This window comes from Oxyura jamaicensis, chromosome 23, assembly GCF_011077185.1.
Source record: "Oxyura jamaicensis isolate SHBP4307 breed ruddy duck chromosome 23, BPBGC_Ojam_1.0, whole genome shotgun sequence".
Taxonomy (NCBI): domain Eukaryota; kingdom Metazoa; phylum Chordata; class Aves; order Anseriformes; family Anatidae; genus Oxyura; species Oxyura jamaicensis.
In genome coordinates this window covers 3,963,046-3,986,362 of record NC_048915.1, presented here as the reverse complement: position 1 = coordinate 3,986,362, position 23,317 = coordinate 3,963,046, and the positions used below count along the sequence as shown (strand labels likewise).

The following is a 23,317-nucleotide window of genomic DNA, read 5'->3' as shown; positions in this document are numbered from 1 at the left end:
AGCTTCCTGGAGACAAATCCCCCTCTGAGGGAAGCTGCCATAAATATTTGATGCAAAGTATGAGTTCATGTCCTGACATAAGTGCCGCCCAGAGAAAACAAATCAAACCCAGCTCAATAATTCATTAGCCCTGTCCCTGCGCATGGCTTTGCCCAGGGGACTCCTTGGCCCTCCTGCACTCTCTGCAGCTCTGGATCTGCTATGTCCAGAACCCCAGAGCAGTCACCAACTACAAACAGCATCCCACTGCCTAAATGCCTTGTTAGAGCAGAACTTCACCCAAACAGAGGTCACACAGCGGTGCCGCTCCGGGCACCTCCAGGGCAAGCAGGGATGGGAGCCATGCAGTGCTGGAGGGAAACGCTCTGAGTAATCCTGCCTTGTGCTCTGAGCCGGGCTGAGGCCAAGCTACATCGCACTGTGACCCCTCTTACGTTCACTGTATCTGGCAGCGTAGGAGATTTCACTGCCCCCAAAATAGAGATGTGTTCTTAGCTCCTAGATTCAGTCCAAGAAAACACTCAATCCCATGTCTTGAGAGTTTTCTGCTTTTAATTACCATGTAAAATGCTGCTTGTTTTGAAACCAATAGCATTCTTTGCAGGCTAGAATGCAGGTTATTTTTATTAGTTTATTATGCAAGCAGTGTCCTTGTTTATAGAGAGACTGTGTGTTTTAAAATGTATTCCTTTAAAAGCTGTGTTTACTATGCTTCAAAAGCAAGTGCGGAGCACCAGAGTGTTCACATGCCAGCCTGAGAGGTGGGGAAGCTTTTCTCTGCCTCCCACCATGACCTGGGGTCCCAGCAGCTCCCCAGCTCTTTGTCCTTGCCCTGTCACCAGTCCCCACTTGTCTGCAGGGTGCAGGGGCTGCTGCAGCCTCAGACAAGGAGACAGAAAGCAAGAGGGATCCCCAGGCTGGGGACCCGCAGCGCCCAGCTGCCACGAGGGCTGGCCAGGTCTGGGCCAACCTCCCCACTGCATTTTGGGCTCTGGAAGCAGGAATCCCTGCAGGAATCCAGCCCCATCCCTCCTGCACCCCACAGGGCTGAAGTCAGCTTCTGTGGCAAAGGTATGAACCGAGACTCACTGGGAATCGTGCTTAATAGTGTTAGCCATGACATCGAGTTTTCCCTGTTCTCACGGAGCTCCAGCAGTCCCAGCTTTAACATAAAATCATTTTCCTATAATTCAATTTAAAGCCATATGAATGCAAACCAGTTCTAAAACGAGCTCGCCTAAATGAGGGGAAACCCATGCGGCTGCTTTTGTGCATTTCGGGCTGCTCGAGTCCCTGGGTGGGGCTGGCCGAAGCCCGTCCTGGCCGCAGGGGATAATTAAAACCCGAGCTTGCCATGCACCTCGGGTTGCAGCTCCCCGGCCATGACCACAGGAAAAGGGACCACAGCAGGCAGGATCCTGCGAGCAGCAGAGCTGCACAGGACCAGGGGAGGGCTGAGACCTCACTGGGCACCGAGAGGCTCTGCCCAGCCCTGCGCATGGGCAAACATTCCCGGTCTGCACGAACGGCAGCGCATCACGAGGAGCAGAGAAGAGAAACGTTTCATACGTACTTCGTCTTTGCCTCTTGCCCTTCACCACTTTGCTGCTGCCTGTTAGATCCATCGAGCTCAGAAAAACCACCACCACAAGCAGTCCAAGCTGCATAGTAACTCTCCAGCGCTGCAGCCCTGTATCGCAGGGTGATCGGAGTCCGTCCCGCGCCCGGGGGGGGGGGGGCTCTGCTGCCACTAAAACCTCTGGGGCTGGCTCAGAGCTGAGAGTCTGTGTGCGAAGCCTGGTGCAGGACCATATCCACAAGCTACCGGCGCAGCAGCAGAGGCCTTAGGTAGCAGGTAACATGGTTCTGCCTTCATCCCCATACGGAGCGCAGGAGCTTGGGTCTAGTCCCATCTGGGGGCTCGGGCAGTGAGCGTTAGCTGCTCGTCGTTTCCACGGGCACACGCAGGAACTGGAAAGGAAGAGGAGAAAGGATTAGCTCCACCGGATAACAAACACTGGTCTCCATCGTTCCTGTCCAGATTGGATCAGCATGGTGACAAGCAAAATTTGGGGGAGCAGCACGGGGCGGGGGGGGGGGGATCACCCTCCAACCCCACCTGCACGTCTCTGCTCGCCTTCTGAATTGCACGTAGTTTTTTTACATGGAAAATGCCTGACATGTTCTTGCCATCTGTGGATGCTGAACCCGACTGCAGCTGTAACTTGTTCGTTACAGTGCCAGTGCTCCTCAGCCCCTGCTCGCCAAGCAGCAGACGGCTGCTGCGGGCTGCCAAGCGCATAAGATGTTTCCTATCAAGGGGGCACCTCTGGGGGCTGGGAGTCGAGCTGGGTGTGCAGCGCTGTCCCTGGGGACAGGGAGGGATTGCCCTGGGAGCTGCTGAGATGCTGCGGTTTTGCTCCGAGGGCAATTGCAATGCCCTGAGCTCCCCGGGCTTCAGGATGCAGTGCTGCTGCGGCGTGCAGCTGGGGGAAGCCCTGCACCAGGCAGCAAATGCAGCTCTGGGAAATGGCTGTGGAGGTGGATTTGGGTGCTCCAGGAGCGGAGCAAACACAGCTCCCAGGCTGAGCAGAAAGCTCTGGCACGGCACGGCGGGGCCATGCTCCTCTGTACGCAGCTGGCAGAGCACAGCCCCACCAACTGCTGCCATTGTGTGGGAATAAAGGCGACAACATTCACTCCGTGAGGTCAAATGAAACAGAAAATGGTTTTAATCCCTTTATAATAACTGTGCAGTCACTGATGCCCCCAATGGCCAGTGGCGATGGGGCTGGCACGGTGCCCGGCTGCAGCCCCGGGCATCACAAAGGGGTGTGGGACCCTACTGTGCACACACCTTGCACTCAGCTGTCCCGGGGAGACATCTTCCAACCCCGTGGCATTCAGGGACTGAAGAAACCATGGGAGCCCACCCCGCTCCAGCTGGGAGCAAGCCCGGCGCCCAGGAAGGTGCTTCCAGGGCCTGACTGCACCCCAGCAACGCCACCGGGAGCCCCGAGCAGCCACGGTAGAAAAGCTCTTGGAAACTCTGCTGCTCGTAGCAGCAGTAGCTGGTTGGCAACATCTCGAGGCAGCAGCTGGAGGAAGATGTGACCCGTGTGTTGCCGGGCCTTGCAGCAGCACGACTCGATGCTGAGCTGAGCACCAGAGCGGGAGCCTTGGGGCAGCATTGGTTCAAGTGCACCGGCGCTGTCGGGAGGGCACGTGGCACCGTGGGGTGCTGCTGGCATCCTCCTGCACCGACAGCTTTGAACTTTTCACCGTATCCCCGCTGCGACTCCCCTGAGAGCTGCTGGGGCAAGAGCGTAGCACTGCCCATGTGCTTGTCGTTACAGCCCGCAGCATCATCCAGGGGATTTTCAAATAAATAATTAGTCACTTGTGTAAACACCAACTTGTTCTGCACTTCCAAGCCTGTTTGCTGCAAGCTGCTTTATAAACACTGTCAAGTGCTTAAGCTGGGCTGTTGGGAGTGTTTACCAGAGCAGAGATCTGTGCAGAGACCACAACCCTGGCCTGCTGCAGCCTCCCTGTGCTCAGCATCCCTGGGCACATGTGTGGGGCAGCCCTGCATGGAGGGGTGAAGGCAGCACAGATGCCTGCATCCTCTGGGCAGCACAGCATGGCACGATGTGGCATGGTGTGGCACATCATGGCATGGCACAGCACATCATGGCATGGCACGGCACGGCACTCCTTGGCACGGCATGGCATGACGTGGTGCAGCATGACACGGCACAGCATGGCCCAGCACCACCAGGAGGACCTCAGGGATGCTCACCAAGGTGAGCAGGGCTGAGTCAGCACAGCTCAGCCCAAACTCTTCCCAAATTAGCCCTGAAAGGCAGCTGCACTGGTGGGAGCACCGCTGCCACCCGCTCTTGTTGCCAATCCCAGTGCTCATGCTGGTGACGTGCCTCGCAGGACGCACACGCTGGACCTGCTCCGCATCCCTCCGTGTTTACACAACAGTCGCAGCTCAGGCAAACCTCCCCTGCTGTTCTGGGACAGCAGTGGGGATGTTCTCAGGGAGCAAACACTCCCCCAGCGTGCCAAGAGCCAGCAAGAGGCTTGAGCCTCAGCCATACGAGCCCAACCCTTAGGGGCAGGGACCTGCAGGGGCAGGGACGTGCCATGGAAAACCTAGAGGCCACAAACACAAATTGAGCTTTGTCCTCCTTTCCTTGCAGCCTTACCCAAAAAGAGCCTGAGCCTGCAGCAACAGCACAGAAAAGCTACTGGATGCTGAGAAGCCCGTGCCATGGTGGGTCCCCAGCACATTCTCCATGTTCAACCCCCCCCCCCCAAAATCTCTCCACAGGACTTGTGCCTGTGGCCTGCCCCCCAGGAGAGGATCCAGGTTCCCAGCTCTTCCCACCCTCAACCTCAGGACACAAATTATGATTCTTGATGCTATTGCAGCCATCAGTCAAGCTCAGGTTGCTGCAAACAATTTCCAGTCTAAACATTAGCAGGATTTATGCCATTATCCCATCGACAGGAAGAATTCAGGGTAACCTGAATTGCTCTGAATTCATTTATGGAGAGACCTGGCCCCTGCATCTGAGATGACAGTAAGCCTTGTTTGCAATTCAATCAGGATAAATTGGTCCTTGGGAGCCCCAATACAAACCAGAAAATGTAAACCATCCAGATAATTTACCATTAGTCCTCCTACACACAAGGTGAGAAAGACCAACGTTATATCCCTGGGATATTCGAGACCTAATCCGCAATAACTAAATTGCTGATATATTGCCTCTCACCGAACGTATCGGGCTATCAGTAATGTAAACGGGCTCTCCGAAGGTTTACTGAAGCCGGGAGAGAAGGACCAGATGCTGGCGGGCTGGAGGCAGGACAGCGGCCAAGTGCAGCAGCAGTGGTAATGAACCCCAGGACCTGCCAGCACCTGGCTGGACACCGGCTCCGAGCATGGAGAAATTGGAGCTTCCACATCCTAGAGCTAGGGAGAAAACTTGAATTTTACCTTGGCAGCCTGCTTGGGGGTTGGGAGTGGTGCAAATATGCTGGGAGACCGGACTCCAGAAGTTTATTAATTCTTCATTTTTATTTTTTTTTTCTCAATTTCTAACTCATTTCCATTTCCATTTCCAGTTCCATTTCCATTATTTCCATTTCCATTTCCCTGTCCAGCCCTGCTGCTGCAGCAGAGCCGAGTCCCACCAGGTGGGACATAGCCAGCAGGAGAGGAGGCACCTTTCAAACAAGCAGAAGCCCACACACGCGTTTATCTCACTGCATGCCTTGCCCTCCCTTGGCAAAAGCCTCGGGCAGCCTCCCCGAGACATCTGAAGCTCGCAGTCTGAGGTGGGGCTGGGAGCCGGGCGGGCTCCGAACGCACCCCTTTGGGTGCCCTGAAGCTGCTGGTGTCAGGATCCGGCCCCAGGGGGCCCCATCCCTGCCCCTTCGGAGCTCCTCACATCAGAGGGGCTTCCCCAGAGCTGGCCTTGGTGAGCAGAGCGCAGACAGGGAGTGGAGCAAAGAGGTGAGGACCAGAGAGAAGCTCAATGGCAGCCACCTGCATGTGGTCCCTGTGAATGCAGAAGCCCACCGAGCACCCACAAGGTGGGTGAGGGCTGCAAGGATGCTGCGAGCTGCAAGAGGAGCAGCAACACCAAGCACCCCATCCGTCTGCAAGCTCCCAAACATCTTCCTTGGCACTGTTACACCTACTTGACCCAGAGATGTGCCCACCTTGCACACCCATGGGTGCTCCCTGCACCCGGTGCCTGTGCCCTGCCTGCCCCGTGCTGCCTGCAGGGTCACCCCACACAGCTGGGGACCCTCAAGGTCACCCCACACAGCTGGGGACCCCCAGGGTCACCCTGCACGCAGGGGTGGCTCACCCATGGGATGCCCGAATCAGCACAGAAAGAAGTTTCCACCAAAATCACATTGTGCTCACTGCCAGGACAGTCTCCTCTCAGTCAGCAAGGCAGAGAGTGCTACGTGCTACAGAAGAAGCTCTTTGAAGCCCTGGGTGGTGGAGAGTCCCACGGGTGCCCGGCGTGGGCATCGCTGCTGCCGCAGGGTGTCTCACCCGGCCAGCAGCCCCGTGCAGCACATGCAGAGCCACTTTGTTCTGCCTAATCCTTGAAGCAATAAAAGAAGGCTGCATTAAGTCAAATTTCCGAACCAGAAGGTCTTCATTTGATATTATATCCGAGTGCCAAGTTCTGCAAAATCCCTAACCCATAAACTTCACTGAAAAGAAAAAAAAATAAAATCAAATAATAAAAAACAATCTGGCAGCGGAGCTCTCCGCAGCATTGTTGAGGTCTGACTCCTTCCACCAGCTTCTGCACTGCATTCCCCCACATCTGCGGAGCTGTGCTGTGACCCCGCAGATGGGGAACGTGACGAGGAGGGGTCCTGCCCGCGGGCACCCCCAGCCCCAGCAGCAACCCCCGGCCCCGGCGAGCTCGGGCTCCCCGCGCAGCGCGCACGGCAGCAGCTGCTCCAAGTGCTCCTGCGATTAACAGTGCCACAGTCCTCTCTCCGGGAGCGCTTGTGCTCGGCACTGTAAAACACCAGGAAATTTTTTACTGGGGGATTTCCACTGCCCTTGCTGCTGGGCCGGGGCGAGGAGCAGCAGCGAAGCTCTGCGGCAGGCTGCAGGCTCTGCCGTGCCCGTGGGAGCAGGGCAGGAGCTGCAAGGCAGGCGCTCAGCTGGGGTCCCAGAAGGATCCAGCCTGATTTTTTTTTTTTTTTTTCAGGTACAACTTCACGTGGCTTTAAGCCTCCCCTAAAGCTTCAGTATCTCACCGAATGCCAACTGGAGACAAGATGCACTGCAACGGTAGCAACCCAAGGAAATTTCAGGCCAGGGATTTCAAACCAGAGCATTTTGGACCAGTGCAGACTGGGTGGACTGAAACCCAGAGTGTCCTCCCCCCCCAAAAAAATCCTCAATAACCCTTAGAGGCTGTGCTGCTGCACACTGGGGTGCTCAGCTGGCAGCCAGGGAGGTGCAGGGCAGACACACACGGTGTCAGCCCCACGGCCCCCACGTGTGTGGGGATTTAATGCAGTGTCCTACGTGAGCACGCACCAGCTCAGCTCAATGCCCAGCTCCCCTCTCACTTCCCTGCGAATGTGGCCAAACAATTTCAGCAGTATCATACGACTGACTCTAACTGCATGGTTTTAAAAGCAAACTTCCCGGGCTGACAGCAGCCCAGCGAGCCACAAGCTGCCGTGTAACCCGCTCCTCCAGGCACCAGCAGAAATGAAGCCCAGGCAAAGACCCTAAGCTTAAGACCCGGGGCTTTCTGCTTGGCCATAAGCAAAGGAAGCGGCCTCCAGGTGGGAGCTCCCCACGAGGGCTCCCCGCATGCCGGCTCTGCCACTGAAATGTCACAGCATGGGAAACACGAGCCTCGCATAGCCCAGTGAGCAGCACTGATTTCAGGAGAAGGAAAAACACAGCGGGGAAAAACAGCCAGGAGCCTCAGCTTTGGGCATCGGGGCAGGGCCAGGCGTTGTCCTGGTGGGAGGCAGCGAGCAGGGCAGCCCGAGCTTTCTCCTGGCCAGGTATTGCTGCAAGACTCTCTGCAAACACTTCTGAGTTCTTTTTTTTTTTTTTTTTTTTTTTTTTAACAAGACTTTTTGCTATCACAGTGGACGATCCCAGCAACAGGTTGCTTGTGGGCATAGCCGGGCAGCTGGTCTCTGTACCAGGGTCTCCAGCCAACAAGGGCACCTCCATCCTCTGGGGAGATGACACTTTCCCACCCCGTGGCTGTCCCCACAGGCTGTCCCATCCCCTCCAGCTCTTCCTTTGCCAGCAGAGCCTCCCAGCCCCATAGTGGGGGCAGAAAGGTGCTCGGGTCTAGCCTGGGTTTGCTGTGGCTGGCTTATTTTGGGTGTGCTGGTGGGGTCGCATCCGTGCCCCCTCTGCCACCAGAGTCCCGCACCCCACGCTCGCTCCCCGCCATGTCCCTCAGGGTGGTGCTGCTGCTCTCACAGCCGGGGCCGGGGCACGGAGCCAGCTGGAAGAAGCCTCTTCCCCAGGGTGGCTTCCAGGCATGGCACAGCGCCCGCGTCCCGCAGAGCCACCGCGTCCCCGGCCCCGGCCGGAGGTGAGCTGGCAGGCAGGAGGTCAGGGGCACAGGTGGACTCCAGGCAAAATAATTTGCAGTGGATGGAGCTACGGGCAGAGGTTTTGCTGCAAGTGCTGGGTCCCCACGGGATCTCAGCAAAAGCCTGGCCACCAAAAAACACCTTTAAGCACTGCCTTAAGTTCACGGACCTTCACCTTGCAGGGCTTCCTGCACTGCTGGCCAGTGACCTGTGCACAGCAGAGCAAAGGCTCCATCCCTCCCAAGCCGTGCAACATTTGCTTCTGCCAGTATTGCCTTATTTTAATGCCTTTTGCTGCGAAACACTCCTTTAAACCCAAAGTACATCACCTGCACACCCCCACACCCACCTCGAGGGCCGTTCAGGGGAACACACGTGCCTGATCCTATAGAAACCATTGGAGCCCGAGGTTGAAAATCCCCCAGCGCCTGCATCGCGCTGCAGCCCAGCTCTGTAGGTGCACAGGACAATGAGGATGGGTCTGAGACTTCACCACGATCCAAGCACACATTGGGGATGCCCAGAAGGGAGCCAGGTCCCTGCCCGGCCGTGGGATCACAGCAGCACGGAGCACAAGCCCCCGCTAAGCACCGGGCTCGGCCGCCCAGCGCCCAGACCCGGCAGCACTTCCCCTACACGGCAGCACCCGGGGTGTTAACACGGCTGTGTAATTATTCCCATGACCGCCGTTAACCATTTCCCCACTGATCCCACGTCCAAAACCCCACGGAGCACTTACCTCCTCGGCTGCCCGCCGTGCCCCCATGGGTGCCGTCCTCCGCAGGAGGCTGAATTAAGGGTTGGTATCGAGGCAGGGACCAGTTAACGGGTCGGTCCCCAAATTGTGCAGCCCGAGCCCACTCCTCTCCCCGCGAGCCGGTGCACGGCAGCACACCGAGCAGCCGCGGCGGGTCCAGGAGCCCTAACGAGCTCCGCGCACTAACGAGTGTCACCGACTCGCTCTGCGCGCCCCGGTGCCAGGTTTGGGAAGGGAAAGCAGCGGGAACGGGAGAGAGAGGCAGCCCAGCTCCCCTGCACAGCCCCGCTCACCTTGGGGGTGGGGGAGCCGGGGATCCCAGGCAGATCGGGCTGTGATTTCTCCCAGCTTTCATTGTCTGAACTCATTATCCGCGTTGCACAAGGCAAAGCCGCAAGTCGGATGCTGACAAGGCTCGCGTTCCTCATTAGCAGCCCACATTGCAAAAGCTTCATCTAAACAAACATGCATGCTGAAGCCCTTACCTCTGACTTGTCACTCCCTCATCACTGCTGAAAAGACTCTTACTGGTTTCCCAGCTTTAAAACACTACAAGACCAACTACAAAAATCCTCGGTTCCTCCAGAGAAAGTTACATGAGCGTTTCTGTCAAAAAAAATGAAAAATACTTTCATGGCGAGTTCATGGAGCAGTCTGGTGCATTTGGGTCTGGGGGGTTTGTTGACTTGTTTTTTTAAAAGCAGGTTTCTAACAGCTTCCCAGGTTTTGCGCAGAGAAACAAACCCTTCTGTGATGTGCAGGATTTCAGCTCGTAAAGATCGCCCAGGCTAGTTCATACTCCATCAGCCCACGCTGCTCCCTGTGTATGCAAAGCAGAAAGTATGTGATCATATCAGAGCAATTTGCACATTAATAAATCCTGGTCTCCGTGCCGTAGACTCCATCCCCATCCACCGGGTAAGGGTTTTTTATTATTGTTATTACCGGAGTATCCAGCTTTGTAAAGGCATCTAGTGCAAACTCCTGCATGAGGGAATTCCACCCCACTAGTACCACCTCCTAAGACAATATCCAGCCAAAATATTGTGACTGTTGCAAAACCCGGACTGGAGCTCAACAAAGGACCTTCCAGTGTTGCATCCAGAGCCAACGGGGTCTCAGTAAATTACTGCAGAGTGACACAACATCCCGTTCTCTTTGTAGTCCTTTTTATTTATGACAGTTAATTCCGAGTTATTGCTAACATTTCAGTGGTAACTGGCATATGAAGTCATCAGCTGTCACAACTGCATCTGTTAATAAACATGTCAAATATTAAAAGCAGCTTATTATCCTCGGGAGGGAGGAAGGCACCAAGGCGATGAGCTTTAAAGCCCGGTTATTTTTCCATCCCTAGCTGTGCAACGGGAGGAAATGCTCACGCGTGGGAAAACGTCCCGGCGGTGCAGCCCTGCTGCTCCCTGCCCTGCGTCACACCCAGGCAGCCCACGAGCCCTCTCCCCTCTCCCTCCTTGCTGCTGCACCATCCTCGTCCCTCTTCCTCTTCTCCTCCCGGGACAGACTGCTCCACGTGGGGTGTGGGGTGTGAAGGGGAAAGTCGAGGTGTGGGCACCTCCATGGGGTCCCTGAGAGCTGCTGTGCCCAGGGGGCTGAGCAGGATCTGACCCAGGCAGCACCTAGCCACCACCCTCACCAGCATCTCCCTGTGCCTGCTGCATTGGGGCTCGGGAGAGGGATGGCAGCAGTGTCCCCGTGTGTCACCGACCCTCATCCCAGCTCCCAGGGGGCAGACACAGTGCCTGCAACATGGGGGTCTGCGGGGAGCCCCGACAGCTCATCCCCAGCACTGCTCCATTGGCACCCGGAGCCAGAAATCAGGGTCTTGAGCCCACTCCTACCCATGGGTGGGCTCAGGAGGACACATGGGTGCTGTGCGAGGGACAGCAGTGGCTATGCCATCTTCTCCCTTACCATGTGAGACCAACATCCCCAGCACAGGAGAACGTAGCATGTCTGCTCCTGCGCTCTCTGTTCCTGAGGCTGCTCCACGTTCCTCGTCCCTCGGTGGCAATCCCAGGCACAAAGCCTGCTCATGCCCAAGGCTCTCCTCGTGGCACTGCCTCTGCCTGTCTCTGAAGGTAATCTGCAGGTCTTTGAGGGGTGCTACAGAAATCAGAGATATCTTCTGAGCTCTCTGCTTAGGGGTTATTTGGTGATAACCCAACAAAACAGTTCCCTTAAAGCCCAAACTTTAAGACGTGCAGTGAGCAGAGTTTGGGAAGCTGCAGAAGGCGATGCACAAAATGCTCCATCCTTGCCTTCCCCCTTTTGTCTCTCATTCCTCCTCCTCCAGCCATCCTCCCCGTAGCACTACATGGGTTTGAACCAGAGGACGGGTGATTTTCCCCAGAAACCACCGCCGGTGGAGCTTGCCCAGGCTCAGGCTGCTGGCTCCTTACGGGGAGGAAGCCCCATCTGCACGGCACTGGGACCAGCGGAGAAGGAGGCAGAGCTTCAGGGCTGGCAGCTTAACAGATCCAGCTCTGCAGAGCAAGGAGAGGAGCTCCAGGCTCCCAGCTCACTCCTGCTCCTGTTCTGCGTCTTCAGGGAGCCTTACCTTTGCCACAGCCCTGAGACTGCTGTGATGCTCGCTGCAACGGAGCAATCTGCTCTCGGGCTGGCATCCCTCAGTGCAAGGAAAGAGTCAGCAGGAAGGATCCCATACCCAGCCCTGTCCCGTGCCTGGAGGTGCCTCCCCTCTGCGGCACACAGGAGCAGGGATTTCCTCCGGCACAGCCCCTGCTCCTGCCTTTCGGTGCGACGCAGCCACCAGCGCCTCTTCCGCCAGCTGTGACCGTGGCCGGCTCCAGACGGCTGCGCTCCCCCGGGAAGTGGGTCAGCTCCTCTAACCATCTGAACACATGTCACCATTTATTTTAGGTGTAAGATCCACTCGAGCAGATGCCATAATTCTTCTGTAATGAATAAAATTCTGTCTCAGCTTCCAAGTTTTCCTAGGGACGTTACAGGACAGCGTGCTGACAAACGAGCGATGCCAAGCAGGGTGACTCACCAGGCAGAGTGTAGCAAAAGTCTTGAAGAAATGAGCTGCATTATCTTCACTGCATCTTCCCCAGGCTTTCACAGCTTCTGGCTGAAAGGCAGAGGGCACAGGCTCTTCCTCAGGCTGTCGTGGGACTGACAGGCTCCCAAACCCTTCCCTGGGTCCCTTGCTCGTGTTCAGGGCAGGTCCCTGCTGATGCTCCATGAGCCACCACTGAAGATGTGTCTCTGGGTAACCTTGGGAGCCTCTGGCAGGAGCCCTGGAGCTCTTCACCGTGAGGAAGAGGAGTGATGATATAGTAAACATGGCATGAAGTCCCCCAAACGCGCTGGGAATCTGTGTTCTTCAGGTATAAGGACAACAATGCAAAACAAGAACAGGCAACAAAGAAAATTCACCCTTCATGCAGTTTTCCTTTGCATTGTGCATGTGTTAATGCACGTGGGTATAGATGTTTTATTGCTCCTGAATTGTCTTCAGCACTCTTTAAATGTCCCCGGTTTCCTACTTGTAAGCAGCATTTTCTGAGCTCGTTGCTGTCTCGCAGGAGCATTAGGGAATGTGGTTTGAAAATAGCACAGATGCTACGTGGCCACTGCTGTCAGTCTCTGTATTAAAGACCCTTTTTTTTTATTTATATTTAGAGGTTTTCTACTTTGTATTCTAGGAAGTTCTGAAGGGCCATCAAACGTTGCTCTGGGACAAAGTAATGAAATTAACCAAAGAGCGAAAAATCTCACGAATCAAAGATTTTGAATTCTCTGCTTGCATTGGGTAGCCAAACCTTTTCCTTTCTAATCTTCCTCGGATCACTGCAGCTCCACTTGACAGCTGTAGATCAAGTTTCAGTGTGGAGCAAATGTTTATAAGCGAGCAATAAACCCCTGAAGACAGAGCTTTATAATGGAAACGCTGACAAATCCAGCAGTAGGACCAGGGCTACCGGGCGCATCAATAATTAGCGAGCAGCGCAGTGTCTCCGACTGAAGGCAAGGCGATGTGCTTGCCAGCTCCCTGGTGTTAGAAGGTATCATTGCAGAGGACAGTAAATCACACTAAATCCTGCCTTAACACCCTCCACAATAAATCCAGCATCAAGTCCCACATTTCTTCCCCTCCTGACAGGCAGCTAATTTACCGTTTTGTTTTGCTTTAGCTAATGGCTCTTGAGGCTGATCCTAAATTAATCCTGAACAGGCTGTTTCTCTCTTGTACAAAAGGACACGAAATTCCACATTTTCACAGGGCAAAAACGCCAAGCCACTCCAGATTGAAAGCAGAGCCGCTGACTCAGGAGGTTTTCCTTGCAGCCCGCAGAAGTCCTGGCCCCACAGGTGCTGGGGCAGCGCGGTGGGCTCCTGCCGTCCCCGTTCCTCTTGCTCTGCTCCCAGGGGCTGCCCCAGTATTTCCTTCCCAGCATCTTCCCCTCTCATTTGCAAGCTGCCCGAATGCAATCATGGAGAGGTTTGTGTAGAAAGGGCTCACCAGATTTGCTCCTCCAATATCCAGGGCATCAGCCCAGCGAAGCGCCGCGCTGACTCCGGCAGGACTTGGACGCTGCCTGCAGTTGCCAAAAGGATCGGTGGCCGGTTTTCCATCATCCTTATGTTTGTTCACGTTATTGAGGTGAGACAAAAAGCTTCTGCTCCTAACCCAGAGCCTGCGCAGTGTCCAGCACGTAGCAGACCTGGTGCTCCTGCCTAAACCCAGAGCAGGGAAAGGCGCAGGGCACCTCACTCTGGGTGCTGGTTGTTCCCTGGTCTGGAGCTGCCTCCAGACCTTCAGCTGAGAAGGTCCTGGGCACGGAGACAAGGACATGAGCAGGCTGCAGGGATGGTCCTCCATGAAGATGGTGCAGCACAACCTGGGGTAGATGCATGCCTGTCCCAAATCCCACCCTTATGAACAGTCTGTGCAGGGAAGGAGGAGTTTCCAAGCAGACGTAGGCCACCTGAATTCAGTGTGTGTTTTTTTGTTGCTTTCGGTAGAAAAGCCAGCTGCAGGTCTCATCCTCACCTACACCAGCCTGGATAACTCTGCCCAGGTCCAGCCGTTCCCTTGCAGGGCTCCGTGCCTCACTCCACACAAACCATCGCTGTGCCTGCTCTGAGGAGGAGCCTCCCCCCAATTTCTGCAGAGAAAACGGTGACTCCCACGTCCCCAAGCCCACTGTAGGACCACTTGGTTCCCCTCCCCATTAAAACCCTGCCTTTATCTGGTGGAGCTCACCCAGCTGTGGCTCCGGCCCCTCATCCCCTTGTGCCCCCAGCTGCCAGGTGACAGCAATCCCCCCATGGAGACCCCATAGTGCCTGGGGACCGTGGGGACACCCCGGATGGGACCCGTTGGTCCCCTCCCCAGCAGCTCCAGCAGCAAGCAGCACAGCTCCTGGCAGACCAGGGCTCTGGCATTAACCCTGTCTGCAGGAGCACATACTAGCACCTACAAGTTCTCAGTTGGCACAGAGGATGTATTACTCATCCCCCGTGCCTCATCAGCCTTCGATCATATCTCAGCATAAGCAAAAAGCAGAAAAGACGCTCGCTGAGACACCAGAAGGAAAAGGAGAACGGTCTGAAACCTCTGCAGCGCTGCAGCCCCAGCCCTTCCCCGTGCTGTTTCTCTGCACCCTTCTCAGACACAAAGGTCTGCTTTTCAGGGGGCTTATCTAGCGCAGGATGATTGATAGCCTGGGCAATTGTTTTTAATAATATCTGCACACCTGCAGTCCTCAGTCCCCGGTAATACAGTTATCCCAAGTGCCTAACTTCTTGCATAAACAACCGCTCTGGTTGCAAAGACAACTATCAAGTTCCCATCGCAGCCTGCACAAGCCCTGCTCGGGGGTCAGGCACAGGGGCACGCGGGATCATTCCTTCCACGGGGGAGCCAACAGAAAGGGGACTGCTCTGCTACGGGGGATCACCGGGACGTGCCTCTTTTCCCAGGGCAGAGTGAGCACCTCGGGGCTCCCCGGTGCCTGCAGAATGACCGGGGCATCCCGTGAGCTCCGTGCTCGCCGGGCACGGAGGAGAGGGGGAAGAATGTAGGAGAGGGCAGCGTGTGGGTGGCGAATTCGTGCCCCCAGCAAGCTGTCCTGCATCCAGCACCTCGCCTCGGGGCCGGACACCGCGTGCAGGCTGGGCGCTTTGCCTCCGCCCTTGGAGCGGCGTTACGCGCATGCTGGGAAAGGCTCCCCTCCCGCTCGCTTCGAAGGCCCTTTTCCCCTGTTGTTTGAGGAATGCTGTTTGAATTAGCTCCACGGATTGCAAACAGACCCCGTTGTTTTCCTTTTCCCGGTGCAGGGAGGCTTCTGTTCTCTTTGGCCTGCTGGATTAACCAGGGGGCCTCACACGCTGACCCCTCTGCAGCTCAGGGAAGCTAATTTAATCCCAATATTGTTACAGATCACAGCAGGACAGATCTCACAGATTCCTTGAGGCAAACCAGCGCTGAGCTCTGGCAGGGACAGCAGCGCGCTGTGTTTGTGGAGGCAGGAGCCTCTGCCATTATTTTTTTTTTGCAGAAAATTTCCTCTACTAAACTCAGGAGGCCAGCACCGGGGTTGTGGGGCAGCCCCACGCACCGGGAGCTCCCACCAGGGAGCTGCTCCCCCTGCACCCCACAGCATCCCCGGGCGCACAGGAGAGTGGGGGGCAGAGGTGAGGGCAATGCAGGCTGGCACCACCTCGCGATTTCTTCCTCCTCCTTATTTTTCCCCATTGGATGCTCCTGGAGCTGTATTTTTGAGGTGTGTTGTTGTCAGGTCGTACACAAAAGCCACAGCCAAGCCATGCCTGCTGCCAGCACCCATCGCCTGCCCCATCCCTGTGTCACTCCCCAAGGCAGGTCCCATCTCTTCACAAGGTAGACCAGGGCTCCATCCCTGGCCCTGCTGGAGCTGCCACGGTCCTTGCACCAAGTGCTGGGCTCCCCCTGCCCTGATTGTGCGTTGTCCCCAGCACAGCCCCAGGCACTGCCCCTTGCATCGCCCCTTGCATTGCCCTCCGCTGGCTCTATCCTCATTCATCGTTTCCCTTCTGTCTCTAGAAGGCAGGCACGATCCCAAACACCCTGCTCAGCTCTGCCCCAGCCCGGTTCCTGTCTGTCCTCCTTCCCCACATGCAGGACACGGCCCCAGGAGGTCGGTCAGAGGAGAACCACAGGCAGCCACGGGCACTCCTCCCTGCTGCCTCTCCTGTCCCGTTGCCACAGGGAGATGGGGAGCTGCTGATTCCTGGGTGGCTGCTCGCCATGCCAGGGCAGCGCCCACGCACCTTTGTGGTGTTTTACTTCAGGAAAAGGCATCCGGCACCTTTGTAGCAGGGCAATCAGACAAACCTCACTTGTGCTTTAATGTGTGCTGTAATTTCCTTTCTCCGGGAGAATTTCCCTTCTCTTCCTACGCGCAGCATCTCAGCTCTTCCTCCCCTTGACCTCCCCTATCCGAGACGCACCGGTAGCTCCGGGATTAAAGTCAAGCTATTTCACAAACCCTCAGAAACCCTAACCCACCACCCAGTGCCCCTTTCCAAACCACGTCACGCTTTTCTTTCAGGCTGAAGCAGGGTCTGCTCCAGAGGACAGCCAGCCCGTGGTGCCACCACCACCACCCAGGACCGCGTCCAGCACCAGCAGCAGGGGTCCTGCTGCTCCCGAGCGTCGGTGCCGACTGCCTGGGGAAGCCCTGCCTCCCCCAGCATCATTCCGGGGGGCTTTGATGTTTGGGAAACATAAATTGCTTTGAGACACTATTAAAGTCAAGCTTAAATGATGACAGGCCACAGGGCTGGGACTTCCAGCACGTCTTGTAACTCCGTCCAGAGCTGGAGCTGGGAGCAGCGAGGAGGACACGAAACACGGAGCGTTTGCAGCAGGGGCTGCCCCACGAGCAGCTTCTCCCTCCCTGGGTTTCTGCCCTGCTGCCAGAGCCAAGGCTGCCATGAGCAGGGGGGCAGGGGGGGCCCCAAAGAGCTGCTGGAGCCCAGCCTCCCCTCGGCCACGAGCGGCTCTTGGGAACATTCCTGCTGGATGACATTTCCCAGGGCACTGAGAAAAGGAAAAAAAAAAAAAAAAAAAAAAAAAGGCACTTTTTCCCAATATAAATTCTTGCAACATTTAAAAAAAAGAATAACACAATAGCTGTAAACTCTGAAATGGCTGGGGGTGAAAAAGCTACAGCTTGGCGTGGAAATAGCGCTGCCATCCTCATCGACTGGTCGGATCCCAGATGTGAGACATCACACGTGAAAAAAAACCCAGGGGAAGGCCACGCAGGAAGCTTGTAATTGCCGTGGACTCCCACCCCGGCGTGGGGACACACACGGGTGACCTCAGGAGTCCCCAGCGCTGGTGTCAGTCACCTGCGGTGGCGCGAGCAGAGCTGGGGTGGCCCTGGACCCTCCTCAGGATCAGCCAAATCCCGCGGAGGCAGCAAGGAATATCGCTGTATTGAAATCAGGGGAAATAAATCATTTCTATAGCAATAGCAGAACCAGCAAAGTATTTTGCTGTACCAGTATAGCAAAAGCTGCAGAAATGTGCTTGCTCGCTGCGTTCCCTGAGACATTTGCAGCACATCTATAATTATTTTAATTATAATTAAAGGCTATATGCTGTGAGTGTGCTGAAGGAGCACGGCTAAGGCTGTGCATACGGCCTTAATTCTGCTGCACTCCGGCTTTGGAGAGGTTTCCAGTGGAGCCCTGAGCTTTGCTGGTGCGGATGGGATATGTCTATGTATTGTGTTTTAAACTATATAATTAATTGAGTGCAATGCTCTGCAAGGAGCTAATTCTGCCTAGGGATTTGGGTAATTCTATAAACATGGAGAAGCAGCAACGCCCAGCCCCGTCGCCGCGCTCGGCGGGGAGCTGCAGGGAGGAGGCTGGGCAGCGCTGGGAGCCGGGTCTTGGGGATGCAGAAAGCTGGGACTGGGGCTCCTGGGGCCTTGGGATAAAGGGAAGGGAGAGGCAGGGATCGGGAGGATGAAGGGGAAGATGAGAAAGCGGAGGGCTGGGGGCAGGGATGGTTGGTGCCACCCCACAGCTGCACCGCCCCGCACCGCGGCACTTCTGCACATGCTGTCCGCTTCGAGCTCAGCGTCTGCATGGAAAAAGCCTGCGCATATTTTAAATATCTTCAAGATGACGGCGCGAGGAAGAGAACGGATCGTGCATGGCTCAAAAAGATGGCAGAGCTGAAAACAATGGTCTGAGGCAAAGGAAAGAATGCTTCAGCGAGGCCTTAGCCAGAGAGCCGCGCGGGGCGGCAGAGCAGATGCTCGCGACGTCTGCTTTGGGGCTTGGCAGTTTTAGACAGTCAGTGCAAGTTCAGATGAGCCATTCTCTGGGAAAATGCAGTGATGCCTCCAGGGTGCACAGGGGAATGACTGAGCGACTCTTCTCATCTGCATGAAATATGTCCCAAACCCTCCGCCGCCACCCTCCCCGCGGGGACAGCCATCCTGCGCGGCCCCACACTCCCCGCCGCTCGCATGGCGCTGAGCCACAAGGTTCAGAGAAGGTGGATTAAAAAAAATATATATCAGTGAAATAACCCAGGGAGCTTGGATATTCAGAAGCTTTGGGTGATGGGCAGCTCCTCTCCTGACGGTCAGTGGGTTGAGGTTTGAAGCATGAACCATGTAGGGCCACTTGCCTGATTCCCTGCTTGGGGGTTTTGGTGATTGAGGGAGATGCTCGGGCACACAGCACAGGAGGCAGCTACCCCAAAAGGGACAGGACCATCCGGGAGCCCTGCACCAAAGGGAGTCATCCAGCTTCCACCCCGCGTGTGTGCTGCAGACAGCACCGACAGTCCGGGGCACCGGCAGAGGGGCGAGGGGCAGGTCAGAGCCACACTCCTGGTTAAAGTTAATAGGAAATGCGCATCCATTTCCCCATTGTGCCTTTTATAATCTCCTTCAGGCCACTCGTGCAGATTCCAGGCATGTGCAGGTCTGTGAAGGGCACGGGGCGTACGTGGGAAGCACCTTGCTGCTGCTGGCAGGAGGCTGCGGCTTCGCGCCTCTGCTCCCCGAGGAAGAGCCGGGGCCGAGCCACACAAAACCCACGGCCAGCCCCCCTCTCCAGCACCGCTGCAGCACAAGGCACGAGGTGCTGTTTCTTGGAGATGCCTTCCCGTTTGCTAGGAGGGAGAGTGAGTCTCCAGTGATTGCAGTGTCAGCAAGAGCTGCCATGGACGTGACAGCCTCTCGTGGAGCCTCTGTCCTGGGAGCTCCGGGGTTTCATTTCCAATTAAGTTTTTCATATGGGAGCATTCAGAGCTTTGATGGGAGACGAGGCTACTTTTGTCTAAGAGAGAACATACTTTCACTGTTGCACCCGGCCCAGAAATGACTTCTCTGCTATTAAAATGTAATTTAATTTATCTCCCTGCATTCTGCGATGACTAGGACTTGTTCTAAGGAGACCTTTAAAGGAGAACTTTCGCGTTATTAAATGTATGTGCTAGGAAGCTGAGTTCTGGCATCCTCTGATAACCAAATTTCTTTTCTAGCCTCCACTATATCCATCATGATAAAAGCCCTTGCCAAAGCCCTAACTCAAGCCATGCTTCTGGCATATTGTGAAACGAATTGGGGTGGGGGGTGGGGGTGGGGAGAAACCCACAAGATGCTCCAGTCCAGTATTTTTTTTTTTAATCAAAGTTTCAAGGATATTGATGGTTTACCTCATAAGGTAAACATTTGTAGCCCAGTTGCTTTCCCAGGGTTAAACCAGAAACAAGTGGCTATCTGAAACTGCAACTAATTCGCTCTGACAGACTCCAGTCAGCTTCAAAATGAGTTTTCTTAAAAATCACAGGCCCTCGATACGCGCAGAGCGGTGGCGTTAGTGCTTCCCCCGAGGACCACAGGAAAATCGCATTTTGGGGGGACAAACACACCCCGTCCCCGCAGCACGGTGCCTGTCCCCTCCGGACACTCGGATCCTGCACCACCAGGGGGTCCCTGGCAGCCCCCACTGCTGCCCAGCCTGGGGCACAGCACCCATGGGTGCACCCCTCAGCTGGTCACCTTGCTCTACACTTGTGGTGGTCGTGCACCATGGGCAGCATTGGGTGAGAGACCCTTGCCCCTTGCCCCTGCCTCACCACCAGCTGCGGTGGCCTTGGGCAGGCCGTTGTGTGCTGCACCAAAGTCCCCCCCAGACCCTCTGCCACCCCCAGATTCACCCACCAGGCTCCTGTGCCGGCCACCCCTTTGGGTGACACTCATGATGTACCCGGAGGGTCTCCTGCCACCCAGAACAGGCACTGAGGGTGTCAGGGTGCCCCTCAGCCTCCCCAGCAGCACCATTTGTGCAGCCCTCCCGCAGCACCACCATGCTTAACCCCAAACCGAGCCACAGTGGTGCTGGCTGGAACTGGGGAGCAAAACCCAGGCTCAGGCAGGACCGAGCCAGGCTGGGGGGATGCCGCGGTCGGCTCGGGCAGCGGGTGGTTAACTGCAGCATCCTGCTGCTCTGCCTCCTGCAAGCTGCCTGCAGCAGCCCGGGGCACAGCACAGCTCGCAGGGCTCTATTTATTCTGCACTGACAGCTGGCTCGCTGAGGATGTCACCGTGCCAGCCTTTCCCCTTGGCAGACCCAAGATTAACGCGGCTCCAGCTCCACATACACTACCTGCTAACAGATCCTGGGTCCACTGCCAGCCAGCACCCACTGACGTGCCAGCTGCTAGCCTGCAGAAACCTCAGCACCTCGAGCTTCAGGCCCTCTCTGCCCTCCCAAACCTCATCTGGGAGGCACTGGATGTGTCCCCCCTTCCTAGCAGTCCCCCTGATGCTCGTCCAGCCACGGGGCGTGCGGCTCGGCAAAGCTGCGCGCTGGGGAATGGCACGAGGGAGCTTTAATTCAGTTCAAGACGCGCAGCGCTACTGTGCTCGCTATTAAAAGCTCCACGCAGAGCGTGAGATTTCCTGCGCACAAAGAGGAAGGTATCTTTTTTTAGAGCCTAATTTTATTGTTTCCCCAATGTATTAGCTCGTGGACCGGAGCCACGGCAAACCCTGCCGTGAAAGGAGCTCCCTTCCGTAAAAGCGTCTCCAGGGCAAAACAACGGCTCCGGAGCAGGGACAGTGCCAAGATGCTTTCACCACCAGGGCTGGCATAGCCCCCGGGACTCTGCACATGGCACAGCACCACGCTGGCACCGCTGGCATGCCCGCCTGGCACAACGTGCCCATGCAGCCCTGACCGCAATGAGCTGCTGCTCTGCTCTGCGTATAAGTCAGAACCTGTAAGCGGCTCGTTACGGAGGCGCTCACTGTTGGAGGAGGCTGGAGAGGGAGAAGGGAAAGAGCTGCCAGACCCCAGCTGGTCTGGGCTCTGGGAGCTGATGGAGGATTAGCCCAGCAGCATGTCTTTACAAATCGCTGGTTCCCAGAGCACACAAAGCAAAGCTCTGAGCGTCTCGGCAGCGAGGCAGAGACAATTACTTGGGGAAAACAACAGCGTTTTCCGGGAGGGCGCACGCAGATGGGACCCTGGCTTCCCACAGCTCCAGTCCCACAGCAGGCACAGCACCGGGGCTGGGCTGAGCAGAGCCCTTGTGCTGCAGCCTCTGCATTCTGGGTTTGTGCCTCCCAAAGCAGGGTTTGCAGAGCAGCCCCGGTCCCTCCTAGCATGGCCTGGAGCAAAGAAGCTGTCTGACCCAGGAGATGGGGAGGCTGCTGGGGATGGTTTCTCTGCTCAGCACAGCCTCATGCCTTCTCTGCAAGATGTCCACAAGCCCTCGGGCTCGGGACCAACTAAAACCCTGCGAGAGCCTGCAGGCAGGCCCCAAAGTACACCGACCATGGACACAACCCCACTCCTTCACCCTTCCCAGCGCGTCCTGATCCGGATAGGGAGGGAAATCCAGGGCTGCACTGGCTCGTGGCAGAATTATCCATCCCAACACCTCCATGCAACTCCACTGCTGTTACATCCCGCTGCTAGCCCCAGCCCCTGTGCCCACTGTTCCCTGCCCACTGCCCACCCCGGGCTGGGGCCTCCCCACCGGCCACCCCATTGCAGGCAGCGGCCGAGCTGGAAGCGCTCGCTACTTGTTTCACGGGCACTTCCGACATTTCCGAAATTGTTTTCGTTCTGGCTTGGAATGAAGACAAATATTTCAGAAATTTCCTGGATAACATAAAGTTTAAAATATCCTCCAAACTAAAATAGAAATAATAGGCTATCTCAGCTCTCGTATTATGTCATATCATGCCAGCTCATGGTACACTGTGCAGGATTACAGATGGCTCGTGACGAGCAGATGTAAACAAAAATACAAATAATGTCAACAAGAGAGGAGAAATGAAACGCTGAAATGAGAAATTCTCTAAAACGGTCTTTTTTTTTTTTTTTTTTTTTTTTTTTTCCTGCCTCGTGCAAATTAATTCTCCATGGGAAATCGCTGGGATTTCATAAAAGAGCACAGTCTGGTCAAAGCAGCCTTGTCTGGAGGAGGAGAGACGCCCCGGGAGCGCTCCCCACCAGCGATGCCGCGGTGGCGGGGCTGGGCGCGGGCTGTCCCCGGTGCCCCTCGCCTTCCTGCCCCCTCCTCCCCTTCCACCTCTTATCTGCTTGATGGAAAGCCAAGGCGAGCACGGGGCCAGCCCCGCTGCGCACCCCTGGGTCCACGCTGTCGGGCGGCAGAGATAAAGCCAAGACGGATAAAGCCGGGCGCTGGGGTTAACCGTGGAGAGCAGCAGCTCAGAGGGGAGCGGAGCGCTCGTGGTCCCCCCCTGGCCACGCAGAAGGGCTGGCTGGGCTCTTACCTGGGGCTGGCTCCTGCCGTCCCTGCTCATCTCCCACCCGGACAGGCGCTCAGCGCCAGCACCGCGGCCCCACGCCGGGGCTCTGTGCCGGGCGGACCGCCGGGCGCCGGCTGGCACCCATCCCCGCCTGTCCCGTGCCTCTCCAGAAAGGCTCTGCTGGGAAGCAGCGCCGAACCTCATGTCTCCGACGCTGTATCCACCCCTTCCCACCCTCTTGGGGTTCGGTCCTGCCAGTTCCACTTGTGGGCTGTCCTCACCACTTTGGGCCTTTCTACCGCTCCCCTTCTTGTGGCTCCGGATGTCACCACAGACACGCTTTTATGAGAGTGGGCTTGTGCAAGGCTTGTATAAAGTGTTCTCAGAAATACGAGGTCCTGTCATTTGTAAAACTAATAAAAATGTCCAATAATTTTTACAAGGGAAAAATGAGTCATTGGATGGCACATTTCTCATTACTGGCATTTTACAATTAAAATGAGTATCTATTGAATCAACCCAAAGCTCTTATTGTTAGCAGACACTAATAACTTCCTGAGCTATTGAAGATAGTTTTTTTCTGAAGAAACATGACCCCTGACCACTGCATTTCTCGTCGAGAGTGGTATCCAGCTGAGACCAG

The 23,317-nt window shown here is 56.1% G+C and overlaps 1 protein-coding gene across 5 annotated transcripts in view; it reads right to left on the bottom strand.

The window, feature by feature from the left end:
* Positions 1-22,837, bottom strand: part of RSPO1 (R-spondin 1) — a 28,018-nt gene extending 5,181 nt beyond the window's left edge. Inside the window, exons 1-4 of one of the 5 annotated variants that reach the window (XM_035345650.1) lie at positions 9,830-9,871; positions 9,629-9,704; positions 9,370-9,490; positions 1,574-1,971 (exon numbers count right to left, since the gene is read on the bottom strand). In XM_035345650.1, the coding sequence (XP_035201541.1) occupies positions 1,574-1,667 (94 nt within the window). In that variant the 5' untranslated portion in view covers positions 1,668-1,971; positions 9,370-9,490; positions 9,629-9,704; positions 9,830-9,871. Of the gene's footprint in view, positions 1-1,573; positions 1,972-7,961; positions 7,968-8,866; positions 9,277-9,369; positions 9,888-22,698 lie in introns of those variants that run through there. The other 4 variants (XM_035345649.1, XM_035345651.1, XM_035345652.1 and 1 more) reach the window with 4 other exon arrangements.
* Between the last annotated feature and the right edge of the window lie 480 nt (positions 22,838-23,317).